General features: G+C 49.5%; 1 protein-coding gene across 2 annotated transcripts; it reads left to right on the forward strand.

The window, feature by feature from the left end:
* The first annotated feature begins 526 nt into the window (after nucleotides 1-526).
* Nucleotides 527-25,508, forward strand: LOC131103594 (myosin-9-like). 2 transcript variants are annotated; one of them, XM_058049986.2, is made up of 41 exons: nucleotides 527-795; nucleotides 6,341-6,672; nucleotides 7,204-7,360; nucleotides 7,977-8,004; nucleotides 8,090-8,183; nucleotides 9,028-9,048; nucleotides 10,813-10,905; nucleotides 10,984-11,047; nucleotides 11,406-11,504; nucleotides 11,619-11,762; nucleotides 11,855-11,950; nucleotides 12,080-12,351; nucleotides 12,768-12,941; nucleotides 13,022-13,195; nucleotides 13,278-13,392; nucleotides 14,640-14,827; nucleotides 14,902-15,023; nucleotides 15,445-15,514; nucleotides 15,631-15,791; nucleotides 15,864-15,972; nucleotides 16,044-16,175; nucleotides 16,259-16,465; nucleotides 16,551-16,688; nucleotides 16,882-17,005; nucleotides 17,070-17,241; nucleotides 17,676-17,888; nucleotides 19,790-19,934; nucleotides 20,032-20,238; nucleotides 20,774-20,878; nucleotides 21,056-21,208; nucleotides 21,286-21,534; nucleotides 21,608-21,820; nucleotides 21,883-22,095; nucleotides 22,174-22,335; nucleotides 22,412-22,540; nucleotides 22,618-22,706; nucleotides 22,784-22,907; nucleotides 22,969-23,177; nucleotides 23,244-23,352; nucleotides 23,720-23,892; nucleotides 24,291-25,508. In XM_058049986.2, exons 2-41 carry the CDS (start codon nucleotides 6,346-6,348, stop codon nucleotides 24,397-24,399), a joined length of 5,883 nt encoding a protein of 1,960 aa, XP_057905969.2. In that variant the 5' UTR covers nucleotides 527-795; nucleotides 6,341-6,345; the 3' UTR covers nucleotides 24,400-25,508. The 2 variants fall into 2 exon arrangements, with proteins under 2 accessions (XP_057905969.2, XP_057905970.2); XM_058049987.2 differs by lacking the exon at nucleotides 9,028-9,048.
* The last annotated feature ends 41 nt before the right edge of the window (nucleotides 25,509-25,549 follow it).

Here is a 25,549-nt window from a genome sequence, read left to right on the forward strand (position 1 = left end):
GTGTAAAGGCTGCTTGGTGGTCCATGCGTGTCCTGGGATTTCACTGGGAGTCAGCTGGGATAGGCTCCAGCACAGCGTGCCCTAATGAGCACAAGCGGTATAGAAAGTGAATGGTTGGCTTAAATGTCCACGGAATGTTTACCAGATCCACGTGTGTTGCTCAGTGACCCCAGACTATTGATTTCTATATTCCTAAAAACGATACGATTAGACGGAGATAATTGACGTATTGGCCTCCAGTTGGCCTCCCATTGTAGTCCAAGACGTTGACATGCAGGACACCCTGATGACAATGAATGCTACTTATATGGTCATAACAATCCTTTAGCGTGCACATACCTTTCCTATTATACACCATTTGTCCGAATACCTTCCTCCTCGGCTTTTTCAACTTCAGCTCTTTTTTTGCCTGCTGTGTTCGCCCCGCCCACTTAAGCGGAACGTGATTGGTCCCGGCAACGGCGACAGCCAATCAGCTGAAGCCATTGGTCAAAGAGGCGGGGATCCAACATGGCCGGGGCCCGCCTCGCCTTGGACCGCACCCCAGTAGGCTACGCGAGTACCGGAGTTAAGTTGGGCGAACCAGTGAGCTGCGAGTGGAAGAGGGAGGGCATAAGGAAGTCGGGATAGAAAAAAAGCATCGAAAGAAGCGGACACGGAGAGGGAGAAACCGCCGCTTGTAGTGTAGCTTCAACTCCCTGCGAAACTGCGGCAGTCGACTGGAAAAAGAAAGTTGAAGTCACGTCGACGCCGACTGAGCCATCGTTCCAAAGGCGTCCTGCACCCTCGAAGCAGGTAACCTTCCCTAGCCCACGGGCTTCTTCTCGCTACACGCTCCTCCATGATTCATTCTCTGTGCCCGTCACGACCGGAAGGGGACCAGGAAGCTGGGTCATGCTACTTCTCTGGGCCGCCGACCGGAGTGGCGCCTCATGGAACGTTTTTTTCAGAATGACTTTATTCGGCTCTCCGAGTGATGGATCCAACTATTAAACCATGCCTTGTGATACACACACGCGTGGAACAGGAAGTCAAGTGTAGCAGCTGGTGTGGGCTAAAAGCCACAAGGGCAGACACAGGAAGTGATTTGCCCAACTGCGATAGGAGGAAAGCCGGAACTTAAATGTAGCCCGCATACATGTACATGTACGTGTACACCGGGCTCTGTCGGTGTAGTTGAACGAGCGTACTATTATTTATCGAGTGGTTCGTGTGTGGTCAGTCTGCCGGTATGACGTCACTACTCCAGCCTCACCAGCATGCCACCTTCATGTCTGTCTCTCCCTGACGTTGTAAAGCACCTGGTTTTCCTACGCATGCTCAGTAGAGCCTCGGCAGCAGTCTGATTAATCTTGGTTGTAGATTGCAGCAATGAGGCCGCAGGGCATACTGCTGGGTACACCTTTATTTGGGTGCTCTACGTCTAGTCCACCTCTCCTATGAGAATGAAGTAGTGATGATGGAAACCTGAGTACTAGTAGATCCTGCATCCATATTGGAATGTCTTGTTTCCTCCTTTCCTCTTGACTGGTTTTCCACCTGCAAGTTGAAGGAGAACATGGCTACATTGTCCGTTCCTGGTGTGAATTCAGCCTTACCCCCACAAAGTAAACATTTGGCCAGCTCAGGACGGGTGGCTCCTGCAGGTAGGCCATCACACTATGGGGGCGGAGCTGGAGAAAACATCCATGGTCTTAAGTAATTATGCAAATGATGTCAAGTGAGAACCAGTCGGACGTGTGATTAGCGTGGTTGTCTGACAGCCCTCGGGCGGCCAAGACAGGAGTTTCCAGGTGTTGAAATCTTCCAAAGCTCCTTTCACTTCCCGTCCACGCCACAGCAACGCCCTTTGACACTTGATTTGGACCTTTGTCCTCCGCTTCATCATTATTTGATGACCTAGTGCCTCGCCAGTGCTGGGTGCATTTGCTTCGTGAGAGAGGACAGCGCTGTGTTTGCGTTAGGCATGCAGCCTCACGGCGACGCTTCCCAGCTGTGCTGCACGCTTGATTGACAGTCAGACACGCCATGGAGGTTTATTTTGTGGTACAACGTGTCTGTGGGCTGGGGGGGCGTTGGTGGTCATGAGAAACACGGGTCCTCTCAGCTGATGTCTGCCAACCTGCTGCTTAAAGCTGTCGGCTCACCACACCAACGCCTTTGGATGGATGATGATGATGATGATGATTATTATTATTATTATAGGCATCGGGTATTGTCAGTCGTACTCTTGCTGCAGCTAATGATTATTTGCCTTATAACATTTGTTGAAAGGAAATGTTTGCTGATGTCCGCTTTGGGAAGTTGAAGTTGAAGTACACCCTAAAGACCCAAAGCTTTGCACAACGACTCCAGGCAGCATCACTTTGCCGAATAGGACACTAGCATCAAAACAGGAGTTCAGAACATCACGGAAACGTGTGTTTGGGCTGATTTGAAGCAGAATCCTTGGAAGGATTTTGCTGTCGGGATGGATGGATGGATGGACGGATAGATGGATGGGGGATTAAAGAGTGGCGGTTTTCAGAATGTTTACGTTAAGATGGCACGTGTTGTATCAGTGGCTAATTTGGCACGGCGTTTATTGGCCTAACGGGTCCGCAGGCATCACAGTAAAAGAAGCATCATGTGTTGACTGTTGAAAGGAAGCATACTGTGTTCCTTCTCTTCATGAGGCGTGACCCCACCCTGGTTTGAGGAACGGTCTTCTGTCCATAAGGTATGAGAAATGACGTGCCGGTGCATGGGTAAGAGTGGAGTTGGTACAGAGGCTGACACAAATGGGTATGGCATGCTGCCGTAGCTTTAAGGACCAGACATGGCGGCCGTCCAACTGCCAGCTTGCAGTTCAAGTGGGTGCTTTGGGGGAATGTGGAAAGTAATGTGGAAAGGGATGTGGAGATGTCATGCAGGCACTTATTTTCCAGCAGTCTTCATTTCATACTTTGGTGTGTGTGTGCATGCGTGCGTACGAGTGTGTGCGTACGCCCAGGAAAATGCTACCTACCCCATCCTGTACTGTAGCAACGATTTCCACCCAAGGCAAAAAGCAGTGGCTGTGCTCGCCCCACATCCCCCCACATCCCCCCACATCCCCCCACATCCCACCACATCCCACGTCCCACATGGAGTCCAGAGGGGAGATGTGAAGCAGGAATGAATTCCGCCCGAGTGCCTTTGCAAAGCCTGGCTGGCAGCTTTAATCTGACCGCTGGTAAGCCACCAGACCACGGGGATGAAAGTGGTGAAAAGGTGCTAAGGGTGGGGGGTGGGGGTGTAAAGAGAGGGAAGAGCGTTTGATGCCCGTTGCAGCGAGCCCAGGGGTATTGACGCTGTATGTCATTGATATTCCTGTCAATGGGGGGCGGCCCGACACGCAGGTCCATGTGGCTTAGCTGGAGCACATCCAGAGATGCCGAGGTCTGACGGCGTGGTGCGACTGTGCTGGAGACGCCACGACCCCCCGGTTGTTCCAGTAAGTCAGGAAGTCACAGAGGAGGAAAGGAACGGGTCGGATGGGATTCATGGGGTCTCTACTGACCAAGTGGGGCCTCTGGGACTTGTAGACGCCCCAGACACTTTTTCTTCAATATTTACTCAAGGTCGTACATCATTTCTCTTTTTATCCAAGTTTTATTCTGTGATTTAGTCTGGAGTGGATTATGTCATTCAATACACGCTTCGTTTATCCGAGTTGGCAGCTTTGTCGGGTTAGCATGAATGATTTCACGCTTTTAACGGCATAATAGTCATCATCTTCATACTGTAGTTTTTTAGCAGCAGGTTTCCCTGAATGCCGTCTGCCATGTTTGGAGCTAATCAGTAACTTTGTTCTGCGTCGCCGCTAATCCCCTGGAATGGCCGTCTGCGGCATGTTCACCCTGCACTGGCGTCCCAAGCTGGTGGGACGGCGACGGCCACCAGTTGAACTTGTGTGGCTTCATGAGCGTCCCGGTGCTGCTCTAACTGGGATTCAGCGTCATCGGGTAAGGTCCGTGTCTGCGCTTGTCTGAAGCTGGAGGAAGCGCTCTCCTTCTCCCCGTTGAATGTGGAGCAGCCCTGGTGGTGTTATTTCAGTCTTAAGGCACCCCCTTGGGAGGGGCTTCCAAACGTGTCACTGAATGTGTGTCAAGCTTGTCGAGCAGAAATCAACAAACCTGCAAACGGATCTTGACAAAAGATCAGCCAACAATGTTGCAGGAACCAGTTTGGCAGAAATGGGACCAAAGCAACAACAACCCAACAGTCCAAGTTTTAGGTGTGCATCCTAGATATCTGGCTCGTCAGCAAAGACGACATCATAGCACTAATGGCTCCCATACAAAGATTACCCGGACTGTGCTGCAGGTGGGTTAGGGTGAGCAAATCAAGCGGCCCTTTTCTGTGATGGTGGTAAGTTCCCTCAGCATACTTGTAAACAAACATGGTGCTGCCTTGCCATCTCCTCCGTGCTAAGTGGGGGCCTCAGGATGGGTGTGCCTAACACCATATCAGAACTACGGCAAAGCGGGGGCTGCGGGTCTGTTTGACCCGAGCAGCCTTCAGACCTGCGGCACATCTGATAATAGGATGGATGGATGGATGGAAGTCGGGGCATGCAAACAGTGGAAGGATGTCTGCAGTAATCAGGTCTGGGACCAGCAGGCGAGGCTGAAGTAGAGACATTTGTGGAATGCGTCTCTCCCTGATGGAGAGGTTAGTATGGCAGGAATGCGACCCTGAAAAGGCTGGATAAACAGCAGAGGCTGGTTGGTGCGCAGGGCGGCAGGGCGGCAGGGAGTTTAGTCTTCTGGAGAGACGGTCCAACAAGACTTGGACGTGGAGGCAGCGTCGGCCGTGATGGATTTCAGCTGCAGCGTGGGGAGGTTGAAGGGAGGATGAAGGGAGGATGGGCGAAGGCAGGGGTCATGAGAAGAATGGCTCCTCGCTCTGCTTTCTTTCTCACAGATGGGGGGGGTTAATGTGCTAGAAAGGCCCGTTCCAAGACATAACCTCTGGAAGAAACTCAAGGGTCTGACAACAAGCGCTTTATTTCTTTATTTTGGCGAGAGCGCTTGCCGTCTTTCATCCGTGAAGGTTCCCTAACGGCAACAGTCACCACTAAATGAGCTCAACCTCGGAATGAGTCCTTTCAGCCACAATCTATCGGAATCATCTTTGCTGGGAAGGCTAATGGTAAACTATGTCTGTAGCGTTGCATCATGGTAAACATGCCTTCAGTTGGGAATATGGTGTCTAAACCATCTGGCCCTAATCATCGTTATTGACGTAAATGATGCAACCACGCTGGAAGGCGGGCTTCCTGTTCCTGCGGCGCCCAGAACAGCTAGTGACTGTCGTGACGCTGAGAAAGGACACGCTAGGCTACGTGATCATCCCAAGGGTAACGTCTGGGACGCCCCAGCGTGTGAAAGCATTGGCGGGAGACTCTGGGATGCTTCCCTCGCCTCCTTTCTGCTAATGCCTGGTAACACCCCGAAGTGCCTTGCTACGGGAGTTGAACCGCAGCACTCCCTGTCAAAGCAGCCTTAAAGATCTAAATCATATTGTCACACTAGGACCCTTGCCATCGCCATCAAAATGGTTGTCATGGTTTCACCATCATTTTCCACTGGATGGCTGTCCAGTGTCCGTTATTAAAAACGTTTTTCAGAATATTTGGTGGGCCGATCGCTAAGGAGACCACACCTGACATGTTGGTCCGCTCTGATCGATCACTCTTGCTGTTTGATGGCATTGATGTGGAGATGAAGCACCAACCACAAGCTGGCCTGTAAACATGGACGTCTCAGCCACTGAGCAAGCTAACGGCGTTTCATTTCAGTGTTTTTGCTCTGCAGCGTGAATCCTCGCTAGTTTTGTGTCCATGTGACCTGACTGGAGCAGGCACTTCCTGTTGTCGGCCGCATGGACGTGACCTTGACATTCTTCAGAGATTGTTTGTGAAAGTTGGAGAGCAGCAAATGTCAGCAAAGCCCCCCTCCCCCGCACCGTGTAGTTGGACGCCAAGATTGGGCGGTAACCCAGTAGAGCCCCGCCCCTTCACTTTGGTACTCGATAGTCACAGGTTTATTTTTTCTAATTGTAAATAATGACGTTTTTATGATAACGTTCATAGAAAGTTGTAATGGTGCAGTAGAGCAGCAGAGGGCACTGTTTCTCAAGTCCATAACATTTCCCAGCCTGAAGGGGCTTCGGGGTTTAAAATGGGCGTCTGTGTCCATCGTTCACTTACTTTCACTCTTGGGGAGGTAAGTCATGAAAGCCGTGCATCCTCTGTACTGTAACTGATGCCTTCTAACCACGACCCCCCTCCCCCTGTCTGTCTCCAATCAAACAGCTACCATGTCGGACCCAAACAAGTATCTGTATGCGGACCGGAACCTGATCAACAACCCGCTGGCGCAGGCGGACTGGGCGTCCAAGAAGCTGGTGTGGGTTCCCTCGGAGCGCCTGGGCTTCGAGGCCGGCTCCGTGAAGGAGGAGCGGGGCGACGAGTGCATGGTTGAGCTGGCAGACTCCGGGAAGAAGATCCGAGTGAACAAGGATGACATCCAGAAGATGAACCCGCCCAAGTTCAGCAAGGTGGAAGACATGGCGGAGCTCACCTGCCTGAACGAGGCGTCTGTGCTGCACAACCTGAAGGAGAGATACTACTCCGGTCTCATATATGTGAGTATGGCCTGCCCAGTCACGTACGGCTAACACATGCTGGACCATCTAACCAAAGCTTTTCCAAGGGCCTCCGGGCCCCCCGAGGGGAAGATGCCTGGTGCAGATATGTGGAATAGCAGCCAGAAGAAAATGAAAGGTTGTCGTGCCGCTACTGTCGTTGGTGTTGGACTCGAGCAGACATGATTGTCCCCCCACGGGTTCTTGACTCTATACAGGACTTGACTAACCTGTCAAGCAGCAGTGCTAGCGTACACTGCACCACGTTGACTTTCAGCTTGGGGCTGGGTGGGGCCGACATTACGTAACGGAGGAGGGATCCACATCAAAGTTCACGAGAAGGCTTCTACTCTGCTGAAAGAGACGGGATATTTGACACATGGAAATAACAGTAAAGGCAACAGTATCAAGTCATGTGATCATCAATCATTCAGTACCTGATGACCGACATAGAAAAACGTTAGCGATGGTCCTCAAGAGTCGGCCAACTGGAGTTCTTCTCTGTCTGAACCGTGTCCTTCTGGTCCTCAGACATACTCTGGCCTCTTCTGTGTGGTCATTAACCCCTACAAGAACCTGCCCATCTACTCGGAGGAGATTGTTGACATGTACAAGGGCAAGAAGAAGCACGAGATGCCACCTCATATCTACGCCATCACCGACATATCCTACAGAAGCATGATGCAGGGTAAGTGGGCGCGGCCTTCACGCATGTCTAGCAGCTGGCTCCTGGCCTGGGAAATAACGGGGGCATATATTGGGCATCTGCTCCTCGTTTGGGTATCTCCAAGATATTCCACCAAGGCTGGTCTTCTTACCATTCCATTATCATGGGGCAATCACATGACAGCCCCCCCCCCCACCCCCCCCCCGCATTGATGCCGTGTCCTTTACAAAAGGCAGCAGGAAGCCGGATGTTGACTTCCTGTTTGTGCCCCAGTGTGTTTCCGCTTGTACAGAGCAGGCGAGAGAAGACATGAAACTCTCGAATGTGGAACGTACTTCTACCACGGGGGCGGGGGGGGTGGAATAAAATGGATTAGACTTCAGCAGCTCAATTTCTTGTTACATTTTATATATTTACAATATTTTATTTATTTGGTTTTAAAGCAAATCAGACATTTTGGTCTTTTACATCTTTGAGCTGTGGGGCCCGCTAGTGGGGCCAGGCCAGGGGCCACCTAGTGGGGCCAGGCCAGGGGCCCGCTCGTGGGGCCAGCTAGTGGGGCCAGGCCTCCCTAAGCCAATGCGCGCTACTCTTTACAAAGACTGCATCATGGCTCATTTGGATGTCTTTTCTGCAGATCGCGAGGACCAGTCCATTCTTTGCACGTAAGGCCCCTCCCTCTGGTGTAGTTTCCCACATTGCTGTAGCGGCGGTTAGCACTTAGCCGTGGATGTGTTTGCTTCCTCATAGAGGCGAGTCTGGTGCTGGGAAGACTGAGAACACCAAGAAGGTCATCCAGTATCTGGCTCACGTGGCCTCCTCTCACAAGAACAAGAAAGATCAGGTTGGTTCAAGCTCCTCGTACCCTTGTTCCCTTGTTCCCTAGTCCCCTTCTCTCCTATCAAGCTGTATTGTTTTATTCTACACCAGGCCTGTTCTCCTGCTGTGTGGATGAAGGAGTTGTGTAACTTGTTCCTCCATCACCACATCATTGCATTCAGGAGTCCTGTAATCACATAGAAAACAGCCCAAGACCAAGAGGTGTCCCAGTTGAAAACCAAATAGTGTCCACACTGGCGGGTTCCTAAATGCTTGAATCCAGACGGGAAGGGATGACCCAGTGGAAACGGTGGAATACAAGCCGCCCTTTTCACATTTTCCCTCTCAGGAAGCCGTTTTCAGAAATATCCTGTCAGGGCACCAGGAAGGGCGTTTGTGGATGAGAAGCTAAACCATGGAGATACGCTGGCCCTGAATCGAGACGTAAAGCTTTGGCATTTCATCCGGACCAGGGCCTCATGTCTAGAACTTCACGTAGAAGTCGTACTAGTAGCCTGCGTACTCTAAAAGTACTCTAATATTTATAAAGCATGCTATTTTCCCTTTTTAAATCCCACCCCCCCACACTTTAGGATGGCTAGATTCACCTCTCGTCCCGCCCTGGACACGCCCCCATTTTACCACGAATGCTAAGGTCCTCGTGGATGCTGCGGCCATATTTAACCAGCCTTGCTCGCATTTGGCTGGCTGCTTCTCGCTCATGGCCGCCATGCAAGCATCCGAGCATCCAAGCATAGCACTGCTTTAAGACGCAGTCGGGCGTCCCGCTGTAGAATGCCCCCCCCCATCTCCACCCCGTCCATCATTCCATTTTTGAGGTTGTTGTATTTCTCTTTTCCCATCAACAGACCAGCTTGATCCTGTCACATGTGAGTTAACTCTCTCCCTTTTTATTCATTCTTCCTCCCCCCCTGCTTCTGTCACCCCCCCCCCCCCCCTCGTCCCTTGCCCTGGCTGGAGCACACTCTTGTGGGAATGTGGGACTTCCGTGGTACGGGGGGAGAGCTTAGAGAGGAAGTTTGTTGGCCGATGAGTGGAAGCTCTACGTGTTCTTGTGAAAAATTCAGCCAGACAATTGTAGGATAAGGGGGGGGCGGGGGGGGGGGTCCTAATTAAGGAAATGACTGCAGTTACTGCCTTTTATGTGCAGAGCTGATAGCTGAACTTTTATCTACATGGCTGAATTCTTCAGGACTTCTATGGCGCCTCCACGTGCCCCCCCCCCCCCCCCCCCCATGTCCAATTGTGCAGGATTTCCTCATCTTGCTCTGCGAGTGGCCAACAGCTTCTCAGGCGTGGTGTAAAATGTTGTTTGTCTTAGCGTGTGTGCCGTTTGTGTATTTGCTACTCTAGCAGGCAGCAGAAGACCACGGTTCTTTATGGCGCTCCTCCCGTCCGATGTAGTAGCAGTCTTTGGTGTGTTCATGCACCCCCATCTTTAGGCTGGATGGACAGGTCAACGTTTTAAACCCGTATTAGAAATGATATATATAAGAAATAACTTATTTATGGCTCCAGAGTAAAACCAACACAAATGAGTTTTGATTTCTGGATCCTTGTTCCCTGGTGACGGGTGGTTCAGGGTCTCTGGGTGTTTGTGGTTTGGGGCACTCGTGTGTCTTGGGTGGAAAAGGATTGGGTGTAACGTGTCTCAGTCTGTCCTGTCTGGATGTGTACGTTATGTCCTAATTGTCATTATGTGTACGTTATGTCCTAATTGTCATTATGTGTATGATATATCCTATTTGTCAGTATGTGTACGTTATGTCCTAATTGTCAGTATGTGTACGTTATGTCCTAATTGTCAGTATGTGTACGATATATCCTATTTGTCAGTATGTGTACATTATGTCCTAATTGTCATTATGTGTACGTTATGTCCTAATTGTCAGTATGTGTACGTTATATCCTAATTGTCATTATGTGTACGTTATGTCCCAACTGTCGGTATGTATACGTTATATCCTATTTGTCAGTATGTGTACGTTATATCCTATTTGTCAGTATGTGTACGTTATGTCCTAATTGTTAGTATGTGTACGTTATATCCTATTTGTCAGTATGTGTACGTTATATCCTATTTGTCAGTATGTGTACGTTATGTCCTAATTGTCAGTATGTGTACGTTATATCCTAATTGTCAGTATGTGTACGTTATGTCCTAATTGTCAGTATGTGTACGTTATATCCTAATTGTCATTATGTGTACGTTATATCCTATTTGTCAGTATGTGTACGTTATATCCTATTTGTCAGTATGTGTACGTTATATCCTATTTGTCAGTATGTGTACGTTATGTCCTAATTGTCAGTATGTGTACGTTATATCCTATTTGTCAGTATGTATACGTTATGTCCTAATTGTCAGTATGTGTACGTTATATCCTAATTGTCATTATGTGTACGTTATATCCTATTTGTCAGTATGTGTACGTTATATCCTATTTGTCAGTATGTGTACGCTACGTCCTAATTGTCCAAAGTGTATACCAAAGTGCCTAAGTAAGTGTTGATCTGGACTCCATCATAAGTCTTGGTCATTTGACTCAACTAGACTGAGCGGTGTGAGGTAGGTGCTCGGTGGTGAAACATGGTGTTGACCTCTTCCTTGACCTTCTCTGTATTGCCACCAGGGGGAGCTGGAGAAGCAGCTTCTGCAGGCCAACCCCATCCTGGAAGCATTTGGGAATGCCAAGACGGTCAAGAATGACAACTCCTCCAGATTTGTACGACTAATTGTTTTATTTATCATGAAGCTCCTTTTATTTAGCCCTTTTTAAAGTATTATTTCCATGTACTTGCAGGGAAAATTCATCAGGATCAACTTTGATGTCAATGGGTACATTGTTGGTGCAAACATTGAAACTTGTATCCTGGCCTCTGTGTGGTTTTGGGGTTGATACGTTTTAGGATGTCACATGTTATTTCATTGGTGTCAAATGCCGTCTTTTAGGCAGTTGAGGCAAAGTATCTACGAGCGGCAAAGGCCGTTTGTATTGATTACCCACTCGGTGCTGTCTTAAAAAGGGATGACATCAGGGGGGGGCTGATCCCTTTCCCATCCCACTTACATGAAACTTCCCATGCGTCACCAAGCAGCACAATAGTGACAAACACTGAAGGCAGCACACCGATATTGATATCAGTCCCAATCCGTCCACATCATGGTTCATCATGTTCTTTGCTGAAGATGCAACGTGGTCTTCCTTGACCGACTGACTGCTAGATTTGCTGGAAAAATCCCGTGCCATCCGTCAGGCCAGGGAAGAACGAACATTCCATATTTTCTACTACTTGCTGACAGGAGCTGGAGATAAATTACGTGGTAAGTTTAACAATTAATTAACAATTAATGTAAGAAAGACATCCTGCCCATTTCCTGTCCATTTTGTCTCCTTTACTCCTGATCCTCCAACGTGTCTTTTTTTCTCTGATTTAGCTGAGCTCCTCCTTGAAAATTACAACAACTACCGCTTCCTGTCCAATGGGAATGTCACAATTCCGGGGCAACAGGACAAGGACCTGTTTGCAGAGACCATGGACGCCATGAGGATCATGAGCATCCCAGAGGAGGAGCAGATAGGTGAGGGAGCCCGTGTCCCAGGATGACTCCCTGCTCCTCCTACCAAAAGGAGCTGTTGTCTCTCACCGTTTACCTTCGGGCTTTTCCTGCAGGCATGTTGAAGGTGGTGGCTTCCGTGTTGCAGCTGGGGAACATGAGCTTCAAGAAGGAGCGTCACACCGACCAGGCCTCCATGCCCGACAACACTGGTAAGTTGTACCCTTGAAGCCTGGATTATACTGGAGACGGGAGCCATGCTCCTCACGATGCTCCTCACGATGCTCCTCACGATGCTCCTCACGATGCTTAAACCTTCTCCTCACCCACCCATCCTCCAGCCGCCCAGAAGGTCTGCCACCTCATGGGGATGAATGTGACAGATTTAACCCGGGCCATCCTGACACCCAGGATCAAGGTGGGTCGGGACTACGTCCAGAAGGCCCAGACCCAAGAGCAAGCAGAATTTGCAGTGGAGGCCTTGGCCAAAGCCACGTATGAGAGGATGTTCCGCTGGTTAGTCATGAGGATCAACAAAGCTTTGGACAAAACCAAGAGGCAGGGAGCCTCCTTCATTGGCATCCTGGATATCGCCGGTTTTGAGATCTTTGAGGTAAGTCCGAGTCCAGTAACCCCTCGTTGGTTGATTGCGGTCTCGGAGTAGGATTCCGTCTTTACAATCAAAGCCTTTTGTTTGTTCCCGTCATCAAGCGTAGTACTAGTCTACCGAACTATTAGCGACACCTAGTGACCAGTCCAGAATCCTACATTCACCTTGTCCATGCACCTTCTTCATTCCTGTACGTGTATTTCAGGCTTGGAACATCTTGAAACGTAGCTTAAATGTTCATGTCCATAAGATGCATCATGAGCCGGCATGCTAAATGGACAAATGCTTGAGAAGCCGTGAAAATAAAGAAGCTAAATCAGAAGCACCATGACCATGACCACCATGGCCGTGTGCAGGATCGTTGCCAGGATGGTTTACATGCCGCAACTGGCGTTCCAACGCTTTTGCTTTTCTTCCAGCTGAACTCCTTTGAGCAGTTGTGCATCAACTACACCAACGAGAAGCTGCAGCAGCTCTTCAACCACACCATGTTCATCCTGGAGCAGGAAGAGTACCAGAGGGAGGGCATCGAGTGGAGCTTCATCGACTTCGGCCTTGACTTGCAGCCCTGCATAGACCTGATTGAGAAGCCTGTGAGTAGGGCAACCACGGGAGGTTTTTGTTGGAGCCTTCAGGACCTTGCTCTCCAAATCCCTCTTCTCATCATGCGCAGGCCAGCCCACCGGGCATCCTGGCTCTGCTGGATGAAGAATGCTGGTTCCCCAAGGCTACGGACAAGAGCTTCGTGGAGAAAGTTCTCCAGGAGCAGGGCACCCACCCCAAGTTCTTCAAGCCCAAGAAACTGAAGGACGAAGCAGACTTCTGTATTATCCATTACGCCGGCAAGGTGGGCGGGCGTCGCTGTTGTTCAAGGTGCCAAACCCAAAGCGGTAGATGATCTGACAGGTCTGTCTCTTGGTTCTCATCAGGTGGACTACAAAGCGGACGAGTGGCTGATGAAGAACATGGACCCTTTGAACGACAACGTGGCCTCGCTGCTCAACCAGTCCACTGACAAGTTTGTCTCTGAGCTTTGGAAGGACGGTGAGTCTGGAGAACCACCTGGGAACCTTGAACCTTTGGACAGGAACCCTCCAGTCTTCTGCCCATGGCAGGCCGCCGCCATATTTAGCCTAAAATAGGCTCCATTTAAAACCAAGAGGAACCCGTCTGTCCACCAACGTGAGATGATGGCCGCTTTGTCGGCTTGTTGTAGTCCCGTTACCGTCCTGATCGCTAAGCAGCCTGAAGCTACGGCAGCAGCGTTATAGGAGCTTCATAATGTCGGTATAGGCTGAAGGAACAGGCCATTATTTCTTGTATGAAAACTTTATTGCAACTCGTCAAGACACACAAGCTAGTCTAGAAGATGATGAGATATGACATGAAAGTCACCTGTTCTCCTGATGTCCAACGTCCCATCAAACCTTCGTCTGTTAACCACGTGAGGCGCTCGACCATCAGTTGGCTCACGCGTGGGGGGGGGGGGTAGTTTCTCCATTTCACACTGCTTTCTCTCTCTCTCTACCGTCTGGTTCGTGTACCTCTGTGTTCACCCTTTCTTCAAATCCCATTCATGTCCTCCTCGTTGGCCCCGTCGTGTGTGCGTGCATACGTTTGACGTCTCAGAGGTACAGAAAACTCAGAGAGCCTATTTTTATCAGCGTTTTCCTATTCTCCACTCGGACTCAGGTGACAAGTTTCTTCTTCCCGATCTCTGTGCGTTATTGTTGCCCCGTTTCTCCTCCGTGACCACGCCCACCTGAGAAGTAACCGTCCTGCAATGTCCAGGCTGCTGTGTGCTTGACCGCCGGTTGTTGCTCCATCATTGAAGTCTCCCTCTCCCTCTCCCATGTAATAGCCTTGTGGGGGCCTCCTGGTGGTGGTCTTGGGTACTGCAGAAATGGGTACATACTGCATGCTCTTGTGTTGGGTCATCACAAAACTGCCACGTTTGCAACGCACTCAGACATTTAGCAAACCACTGTGTGAACGGTTGACATTCACCCCTGCACTGACCCCCCCCCCTGCCCCCCTCCCCTCCCCCCGTGGTTGAAATCCCTTTACACGTCACTGGCTTTGGTTTTGCTGCATCCAGTCTACTGTGTGCTGTCTATCATCTCCTATCATCTCCCTTATCTCCTATCTCCTCGCTATGCAATCCTTTCTCCTGGTGCTTGTCCATCCAGAGGAAGTGGCGTGTCATCAGTCGTGTATTTGGTTGATGTTTACATTCAAGGGAGCCATTTTGGAGTCCTTCATTCAATCTCTTCTTCTCTTTCTCCGCTCAGTGGACCGCATCGTCGGTCTGGATAAGGTTTCCGGCATGTCCGAGATGCCGGGTGCTTTTAAGACCCGCAAGGGCATGTTCCGCACCGTGGGCCAGCTCTACAAAGAGCAACTTTCCAAGCTCATGGCCACGCTGAGGAACACAAACCCAAACTTTGTCCGCTGCATCATCCCCAACCATGAGAAGAAGGTACGAGAGGAGCTCCTGCTGGCGTCTGAGTGGATCTCTCACTCTGCTGACTTTGCCTTTTGGACCACCCCCAGGCAGGAAAACTGGACCCCCACCTGGTTCTGGACCAACTCAGATGTAATGGAGTTCTGGAGGGGATCCGCATCTGCAGACAGGGCTTCCCCAACCGCATCGTCTTCCAGGAGTTCAGACAGAGGTAACCAAACGTCGGGTTGGTAGGCAGGTTAGGTTGGAGCGGAAATGCCGGATTCACGTGGAAATCGTTCAGCTACGAATTAGCGACCACGGTATTCCCGAGTCTCTAAGGGATAAAAGTAGAAGGACCAAAATACCAAAACACAGCTAGAACCAAAGGTCATGGTGGGCAGCCACAAAGGTTGGTTCCTCAACACCCGCCTGATGCACCTCAAGGTCTGCTAATTCAACTTCACGTAAATACATATTTGCTTCCATCTACACGTTCCTACTTATGGACCGTGGGAAGCAGCGAAGTCGACATTGAGGCAAAACACAGCTCCACACTACTAAGCGAGCACAGGCGCCAACATCAGACGACGGCCATATTGTGTCGACACTACCGATACCGCCACACCAAATGTTGTGTGCTCCACTCTTAGGTACGAGATCCTGACCCCCAACGCCATCCCCAAAGGCTTCATGGACGGCAAGCAGGCCTGCGTGCTGATGGTAAGACCTGACCTCCCATCCTTGACCACATGACACACACTTCTGCTGCCAGGCTGACTGCTGTGTGTGTGTGTGTGTACGTACGTGCGTGCGTGCGTGCGTGCGTGTCTTTGCAGATCAAAAGTCTGGAGCTGGATCCCAACCTTTACCGTATCGGCCAAAGTAAAGTTTTCTTCAGAGCAGGAGTTCTTGCTCACCTGGAGGAGGAGCGGGACATGAAGATCACAGACATCATCATTACCTTCCAGGCTTGGTGCAGAGGCTATTTGGCCCGCAGGTAAGCCCCCCCCCCCGTCCCCCCAGTCCATATGTCGGTATAGAGTGTGTAACTTCCTGTCTGTCTTGGCAGGGCCTTCGCCAAGCGGCAGCAGCAGCTGACTGCCATGAAGGTGATCCAGAGGAACTGTGCCGCTTATCTCAAACTCAGAAACTGGCAGTGGTGGAGGCTGTTCACCAAGGTAACACGCCGTCCTCCTTTTCTTCACCGCTTTGGATACCTGGGCATTGATGTGAAGGATGGAACCCTCAGGTGAAGCCGCTGCTGCAAGTCAGCAGACAGGAGGAAGAGATGCAGGCCAAGGATGAAGAGCTCAGCAAAGTCAAGGAGAAACAGTTGTACACTCAAAAGCAGCTCCAGGACCTGGAGGACCAACACCACCAGGTGAAACCAAAGACTGGGATTATTGAGGGTATTGTCTTGGCGAGCTACGGAGCAAGCATGGCTCACCTTCTGCTTCTGTGCAGCTGAATGCCGAGAAGCTGGCCCTGCAAGAGCAGCTTCAGGCTGAAACGGAACTCTGCGCCGAGGCTGAAGAGATGAGATCTCGTCTGGCTGCCAAGAAGCAGGAACTGGAGGAGATTCTCCACGACCTGGAAGCCCGCGTGGAGGAGGAGGAAGAGCGTGCTTCTCAGCTGACGTCAGAGAGGAAGAGGTTGCAGCAGAATATCACCGTGAGTTCCTCTCACCCGGCCCTTGGTGACTTTGCGCTCCGTGCCGCTGATGTCACTGTCATGCTCCTCCGTGATCTCCGTGCAGGACCTGGAGCAACAGCTGGATGAGGAGGAGGCGGCTCGGCAAAAGCTGCAACTGGACAAGGTCACCATGGAGGCCAAAATGAAGAAGTTTGAAGAGGATGTCATGGTTCTAGAAGATCATAACATCAAGTTGAACAAGGTTGGGATACGGAAAGTCATATTCAAATGATTCTTCAATTCAATTTATGAATTTTATTTTATTTTATTTCAATATTCCTTTCCATCATACGCCATCAACGTAACTCATGAAATGGAAACCAACCACGGAGTGTATTTCATCATATGTTAGTCAGGAAGGAATATGCTCAGCATGTACCCCGTTCCTTGTTCAGGAGAAGAAGATGCTTGAGGACCGAGTGTCTGAGTTCACCACCAACCTTACAGAAGAGGAAGAGAAATCAAAGAGCCTGCAGAAGCTGAAGACCAAGCATGAGGCCATGATCACCGACCTGGAGGGTACGATGGGATGACCCTTTCCTTTTTGTTCTTCTCACCAAACTCCGTTTTTACACTCTCTCAGACCGACTGCGCCGGGAGGAGAAGCAGCGCCAGGAGCTGGAGAAGAACCGACGCAAGCTAGATGGGGACCTCACTGAAATACACGACCAAATTGCTGATCTGCAGGCCCAGGTGAAAGAGCTCCGTGCCCAGTTGGCCAAAAAGGAGGAAGAACTTCAGGCTGCTCTGCTGAGGTGCGTTTGATCGCCTCGCGATGACCACACGACGACCACCACCACCACACGACGACCACCACCACCACACGACGACCACCACCACCACACGACGACCACCACCACCACACGACGACCACCACCACCACACGACGACCACCACCACCACACGACGACCACCACCACCACACGACGACCACCACCACCACACGACGACCACCACCACCACACGACCACCACCACCACACGACCACCACCACCACACGACGACCACCACCACACGACGACCACCACCACACGACGACCACCACCACCACACGACGACCACCACCACCACACGACGACCACCACCACCACACGACGACCACCACCACCACACGACCACCACCACCACACGACCACCACCACCACACGACGACACAAACGCATTCATGCCGTCTCCCTCCATCTGTTAGAATCGAGGATGAAGCAGCACAAAAGAATCTGGCTCATAAAAAGATCAGGGAGATGGAAGCACAGATCTCTGATCTGCAGGATGATTTGGAGATCGAGCGCCAGTCCAGGTCCAAAGCCGAGAAACACCGCCGGGATCTGGGAGAAGAGCTGGAGGCCCTCAAGACGGAGCTGGAGGACACAATAGACTCCACGGCTGCACAGCAAGAACTCAGGTAGTCCATATATGTAGTAAATGTAAACATACATAGGGGTATGCTAATACATGCTAATAAGTCATAACACAAAGCATAGCCTTTACATATAGTGTGTGTATATATGTATTAAATGTAAACATACACAAGGGTATGCTAATAGATGCTAATAAGTCATAACAATATGTAGCAAATGTAAACATACATTAGGGTATGCTAATAGATGCTAATACGTCATAACAATATGTAGTAAATGTAAACATACATAGGGGTATGCTAATAGATGCTAATAAGTCATAACACAAAGCATAGCCTTTACATATAGTGTGTGTATATATGTATTAAATGTAAACATACACAAGGGTATGCTAATAGATGCTAATAAGTCATAACAATATGTAGCAAATGTAAACATACATTAGGGTATGCTAATAGATGCTAATAAGTCATAACAATATGTAGTAAATGTAAACATACATAAGGGTATGCTAATAGATGCTAATAAGTCATAACACAAAGTATAGCCTTTACATATAGTGTGTGTGTGTGTGTGTGTATATATATGTATTAAATGTAAACATACACAAGGGTATGCTAATAAGTCATAACAATATGTAGCAAATGTAAACATACATAAGGGTATGCTAATAGATGCTAATAAGTCATAACAATATGTAGTAAATGTAAACATACATAAGGGTATGCTAATCGATGCTAATAAGTCATAACAATATGTAGTAAATGTAAACATACATAAGGGTATGCTAATAGATGCTAATAAGTCATAACAATATGTAGTAAATGTAAACATACATAAGGGTATGCTAATAGATGCTAATAAGTCATAACACAAAGCATAGCCTTTACATATAGTGTGTATGTAAATGTAAACATACATAAGGGTATGCTAATAGATGCTAATAAGTCATAACACAAAGCATAGCCTTTACATATAGTGTGTATGTATATATGTATTAAATAGTAAATGTAAACATACATAAGGGTATGCTAATAGATGCTAATAAGTCATAACAATATGTAGCAAATGTAAACATACATAAGGGTATGCTAATAGATGCTAATAAGTCATAACAATATGTAGTAAATGTAAACATACATAAGGTATGCTAATAGATGCTAATAAGTCATAACAATATGTAGCAAATGTAAACATACATAAGGGTATGCTAATAGATGCTAATAAGTCATAACAATATGTAGCAAATGTAAACATACATAAGGGTATGCTAATAGATGCTAATAAGTCATAACAATATGTAGCAAATGTAAACATACATAAGGGTATGCTAATAGATGCTAATAAGTCATAACAATATGTAGTAAATGTAAACATACATAAGGTATGCTAATAGATGCTAATAAGTCATAACAATATGTAGCAAATGTAAACATACATAAGGGTATGCTAATAGATGCTAATAAGTCATAACAATATGTAGTAAATGTAAACATACATAAGGGTATGCTAATAGATGCTAATAAGTCATAACACAAAGCATAGCCTTTACATATAGTGTGTATGTATATATGTATTAAATAGTAAATGTAAACATATATAAGGGTATGCTAATAGATGCTAATAAGTCATAACACAAAGCATAGCCTTTACATATAGTGTGTATGTATATATGTATTAAATAGTAAATGTAAACATACATAAGGGTATGCTAATAGATGCTAATAAGTCATAACACAAAGCATAGCCTTTACATATAGTGTGTATGTATATATGTATTAAATAGTAAATGTAAACATACATAAGGGTATGCTAATAAGTCATAACACATTACCATTACCATGAAAGCATTATTTGTAATGGCTAGTCGAGCAAAGGTCCTAAAAGTGGCCCAGTGGTCTATTCCGGCATCGAACACGAGATGAGCTGTGTTGTCGCTCCTCAGAGCCAAGCGGGAGACGGAGGTGGCACAGTTGAAGAAGTCCCTGGAAGACGAGGCCAGAGTCCACGAGCAGCAGATGGTGGACATTCGGCAAAAGCACAACCAAGCCTTCGACGAGTTGAACGAGCAGCTGGAGCAGGCGAAGCGGGTATTGATTGATTGATTGATTGATTGATTTGGAATTCTCCATAAATGGTCGGCCCTTGAAGCCTTCCTGAACTTCTTGTGTGGGAATGAACGTGCAGAACAAAGTGTCGATGGAGAAGGCAAAGCAGGCTCTGGAATCGGAGAAGAACGAGCTGACCATCGAGCTGCAGGGCTTGATGCAGGGAAAAGGAGACTCGGAACATCGCAGGAAGAAGGCCGAAGCTCAAGTCCAGGAATTGCTGCTCAAACATTCCGAGAGCGAGCGTCAGAGGTTGGAGCTAACTGACAAAGTTGGAAAAATGCAGGTATGCATGACTTTCTGGGGGGGGGGGCATGACTGTACCGCGTGGAGTACTTTGGTACGTGACTGTACCGCGTGGAGTACTTTGATACGTGACTGTACCGCGTGGAGTACTTTGATACGTGACTGTACCGCGTGGAGTACTTTGATACGTGACTGTACCGCGTGGAGTACTTTGGTACGTGACTGTACCGCGTGGAGTACTTTGGTACGTGACTGTACCGCGTGGAGTACTTTGGTACGTGACTGTACCGCGTGGAGTACTTTGGTACGTGACTGTACCGCGTGGAGTACTTTGGTACGTGACTGTACCGCGTGGAGTACTTTGGTACGTGACTGTACCGCGTGGAGTACTTTGGTACGTGACTGTACCGCGTGGAGTACTTTGGTACGTGACTGTACCGCGTGGAGTACTTTGGTACGTGACTGTACCGCGTGGAGTACTTTGGTACGTGACTGTACCGCGTGGAGTACTTTGATACGTGACTGTACCGCGTGGAGTACTTTGTTCCATCAAGACTTGGCGTTCCCGTCCACAGGCTGAACTGGAGAACGTGACTGGTCTGCTCAGTGAAGTGGAGGGCAAGTCCATCAAGGCTACCAAAGACCACTCTGTACTGGAGTCTCAGCTGCAGGATGTGCAGGTACGCAGTACATAGTACATAGTACACAGTACACAGTACACAGTACACAGTACAGCTGAGCATGAGGTTCCAACCAGAATACGAACGCTAGGATGGTCCATCCGCCAGCACACGCGTCTTATTCCGTTCCCGTCGCTCATTGGACCACGATGTTGTCTTCAACGCTTTGTCTCACAGGAAGTGCTTCAGGAAGAGACGCGTCAAAAACTGTCGGTGGCCTCGCGTCTGCGGCAGATGGAGGACGAGCAGAACAGCTTGAGAGAACAACTGGAGGAGGAAGAAGAAGCCAAAAGAAACGTGGAAAAGCAGCTTCAACTGGCGCAGTCTCAGGTGGAGAAGCACCCCAAGTTTTGGTCCCAGCTGGGAAGGGCAGATGTTTAAGAACTGGTCTGTGGTCTCGCCATCAGCTTGCAGACTTCAAGAAGAAGGTGGAGCAGGATTCCTGCTACTTGGAGAGTGCCGAAGAGGGAAAGAAGAGGGTGCAAAGGGAGCTGGAGGCGACACACCAGCGTCTGGAGGAGAAATGCTCCGCCTACGACAAAATGGAAAAGACCAAGACGCGTCTCCAGCAGGAGTTGGACGACATGGTGATCGATCAGGACCAACTCCGGCAAACGGTCTCCAACCTGGAGAAGAAGCAGAAGAAGTTCGACCAGGTGAGGCCCCCTCGGACTATTGGAAAGGTCAGTCAGATGCCACCTCAACCTTCTGGTCCTGTTCGCTCTCCAGATGCTGGCAGAGGAGAAGAACATATCTGCACGCTACGCAGAGGAGCGAGATCGAGCTGAAGCTGAGGCCCGTGAGAAGGAGACTCGGGCGTTGTCTTTGACTCGTGAGCTGGAATCTCTGATGGATCTGAAGGACGAGGTGGACCGCAACAACAAACTTCTGCGGGCAGAAATGGAGGATCTGGTGTCCTCCAAGGATGACGTTGGCAAGAACGTAGGTTTTACCTTCATTGGTCTTGTTGGGGGCATCTTCTCTGGAAGCATCATGTCCTGCAGGTGCACGAGCTGGAGAAGTCCAAGCGTGCGATGGAGCAGCAGCTGGAGGAGATGAAGACTCAGCTGGAGGAACTGGAGGATGAGCTTCAGGCCACGGAGGATGCCAAGCTGCGTCTGGAGGTCAACCTGCAGGCCATGAAGGCTCAGTATGAGCGGGACTTGGCAGGACGTGACGAGATGGGTGAGGAGAAGAAGAGGTCCCTGGTCAAGCAGGTGAAGAAACCCTCAGATTGACCATTTAGCTCCAAACTATGAAGGTCTGCTTGCTTGACGTGCGAGCCCTGCCTCCAGGTCCGTGAGATGGAAATGGAGCTGGAGGACGAGCGCAAGCAGCGTTCTGCGGCCGTTGCTTCACGGAAGAAGCTGGAGCTGGACTTGAAGGAACTCGAGGCAGGCATCGACATGGCCAACAAGAACCGTGAGGAAGCCCTCAAACAGCTGAAGAAGCTTCAGGTGAGTCTGATGTTGATGAAAGCACCTCATATTTAGTTCTTTTGACGACGTTTGGTATCTTCTGTATGCCCTTCAGGCCCAGATGAAGGAGCTTATCCGGGAACTGGATGACACCCGCATGTCCAGGGAGGACATACTCGCCCAGAGTAAGGAGAATGAGAAGAAGTTGAAGGGCATGGAGGCCGATATGCTCCAAATGCAGGAGGTCTGCTTCATTCTGTGAAGTCCATCTTCCATACGAGACGCTAGGACGCTGAAGGTCTGCTTGTTCATCCTGGGCAGGAGGTGGCGGCCGCAGAACGAGCCAAGCGCCAGGCTCAGCAGGAGAGGGACGAGCTGCAGGACGAGATGAACAACCAGTCCTCCAAGAAGTACGCCTGGTCGCCTGAACCTGCTCCGCGTCTCCTCTCTGCTCCTCTCACCTTTCCTCGCTTTCCTTTCTCCTCAGCGCTCAGATCGCAGAGGAGAGGAGGCGTCTGGAGGCACGAATCGCTCAGCTGGAGGAGGAGCTGGAGGAGGAGCAGTGCAGCACGGAGCTGGTCAACGACCGGCTGAAGAAGGCCATGCTGCAGGTGCGTATGGTTAGCTTGTAGCGCGGTTAGCATGCGGTGTGACGGCCTGGCCTCCGTGCAGTCGGAGCAGATGAACGTGGAGCTGGCTGCCGAACGCAGTTCCTCGCAGCGCGTGGAAGGTTCTCGCGCCCAGCTGGAGCGCCAGAACAAGGAGCTGAAGCTCAAGTTGCAAGAGCTTGAGGCGACGGTGAAGTCCAAGTACAAGGCCAACATGGCCGCCCTGGAGGCCAAGCTGGCTCAGATGGAGGAGCAGCTGGACATGGAGACCAGGTGAAGCCCTGCTGGTGGAAAGGAGGTGAAGGACTCAGTCTAACCGGACTTCTGCTCTTCATTCAGGGAGCGGCAAAGCGCCACCAAGCTGGTGAGGCGAACGGAGAAAAAACTGAAGGAGGTGGTTCTTCAGGTGGAGGACGAGAGACGCAACACGGAGCAGTACAAAGACCAGGTCGGTGGGGGGGGGTCACTGTTGTCCAGATCACGCTCTGTAGGCCACAGACCCATGGTTGCTGATCTTCATGCATTTCATCCTCCAATACGCTTTGCTGATAAAATGGTGGCCTTCCAGCTGCGATGACGCTTTTCGTGAGCGTTGTGGTTGCTCACCGAGTCAACGTCACGCTCAACCCCGATGAAGAGCTAGGAAAGTGGGGGGGCTGCTTTTTCCCTTAGGCTACCGTAGAGGGTCTGCAGCGCGTCCACTTATCCAACGTCTAGTCTAGAAAAAGTCTAATTTGTCCAGATGCTACGGTTTGGGATGCACTCATGCTTTGGTCAGTGCTTCCCCCCTCATCGCCCCCATCGTGTCGTCCCAGGCCGACAAGTTGAACTCCCGCATGAAGCAGCTGAAGCGTCAGCTGGAGGAGGCGGAGGAAGAGGCCCAGAGGGCCAACGCCTACCGAAGGAAACTGCAGAGGGAGCTGGAGGACGCCACCGAGTCTGCAGACGCCATGAACCGAGAAGTCAGCAGCCTGAAGAGCAAGCTGAGGTGAGCCGAGAGACGACCCTCATTTTAAACTTGGTCTGGGGGGGGAACCTTCTTGGCGAAGCCAGCCATGGAAGATGTTTGAAAATCTCTTTCTGTCACAGCCATGTTTTTTATTTACATTAAATGCGGTTAAAGGCATACTTTTGTAAGCAAGCAACCATTTTTAGATATAATAACATTATGAACCAGTCATGTGACTTGTCGCCATCTTCCCGGCCTCCCGCACGGCGGTCGGAAATGGATGGATGGATTTAAATGTATTCAACCGGTTTTAACACTGTGATTTCTGTCATGTTTGACTTTAAAATGTACGAGATAAACGTGTTGGTCATCAAGGAGCCACAGGTTGGACAGCAATACAACGGAACTGATGCGCCGCCTTTTTGCCGCTTTTGTAGACGTGGCGAGGTCCCTTTCACCATGCGTCGCATCGTGACCCGCACTGGCGGGGAAAGTGACGAGGACGCCGAGGCCAAGAGCGAGACGCCCGAGCCCAAGCCCGAATAAGGAGACCCACCGACACCCCAGCCCAGCCACATACTCGGGGGGGGCCAACGCAACCATGACAATCTATGCATTCAAAGAAAAAAGTGGGGGGGGGAGAAAATATTTTTCTAAGGAGACATTCCAGCTATGAAACAATCCCTAATGTAGGATTTATTTTTCTAATTGAAGAATGACTAAACGGGGAAAGAAGTACGCTCACATGAAGACTGATTACTGGAAGGGGACCAAAGTAATATCTCCAATAAAAAAATGTATTTTAGGTTTTTGCTACGTGTTTATGACGGCTCTAGCTTACACGCTTGCCTTACATTGAAGGTTTATGTAGTCCGATGTATCGATCCACACGCCACTCTGCTTTCCAGCTGGATATATACAGTAGAGTAGACGCTTCATGGAAGTGGGAATGACCACAAACGCTGAAGGCACCTGATCGTGACTGTGCTAAAATTTTGGAATTTTGCACTGATTTAGTGAACGGCTTAGCCGAGACATTTGAATCCGCATCGAAAATCATATGTGGTAGGAGCATCACTGCACACGCCTTTTAATGCGGCGACACCAAACTAGGCGTGTCGCCCTGCACAGTTCCTGTACCATTCCAGTTGCTTCCTGTCTTGTTCGGGGCTCCTGTGGGGGGGTGATGGTGTAGTTCTTCTAAGGCCACAAACACTGTATTCTCAGGGCACAGCTTATTGAAGGAGGAGGAGCTTATTGAAGGAGGAGGGGCTTATTGAAGGAGATCTCCCATAGTGTACTTGCATCCAAGGACATGCTGTATTTGTCAGAAAAGGTTCAGCCTAGACACGACGATACTGTACGTTTTACCACGTCAACCACTTTATGCAAGAAGACATCAACCCCCAACCCTTCACGTGCTGTGCTCAAGGGCGGCTTTGGGCTCGCACTGCTGGGAAGTGAGAGGATGAATGTGTTTGAACCAGTCACTGTTCTTTAGTCCACCAATTACTCTTTGGCACTTAAAAGCCAATGGCATCCAAAAAAGCATCTGAGTTGTGTCATGTTTAGCTGCACGTCAATAATGGAAGCCATGTTGTGACAATGTTGCTATTTGATCTGATATTCCAAATAAAGACGCTTTCCAAATGGTAGCTGAGCTGTGTTGTTTACTTCAGAGCTTCAATGAAACAAG

Source organism: Doryrhamphus excisus, linkage group LG16 (assembly GCF_037039965.1).
Source record: "Doryrhamphus excisus strain RoL-2023G ecotype Guam linkage group LG16, RoL_Dexc_Guam_v1.1, whole genome shotgun sequence".
Classification (NCBI taxonomy): Eukaryota; Metazoa; Chordata; class Actinopteri; order Syngnathiformes; family Syngnathidae; genus Doryrhamphus; species Doryrhamphus excisus.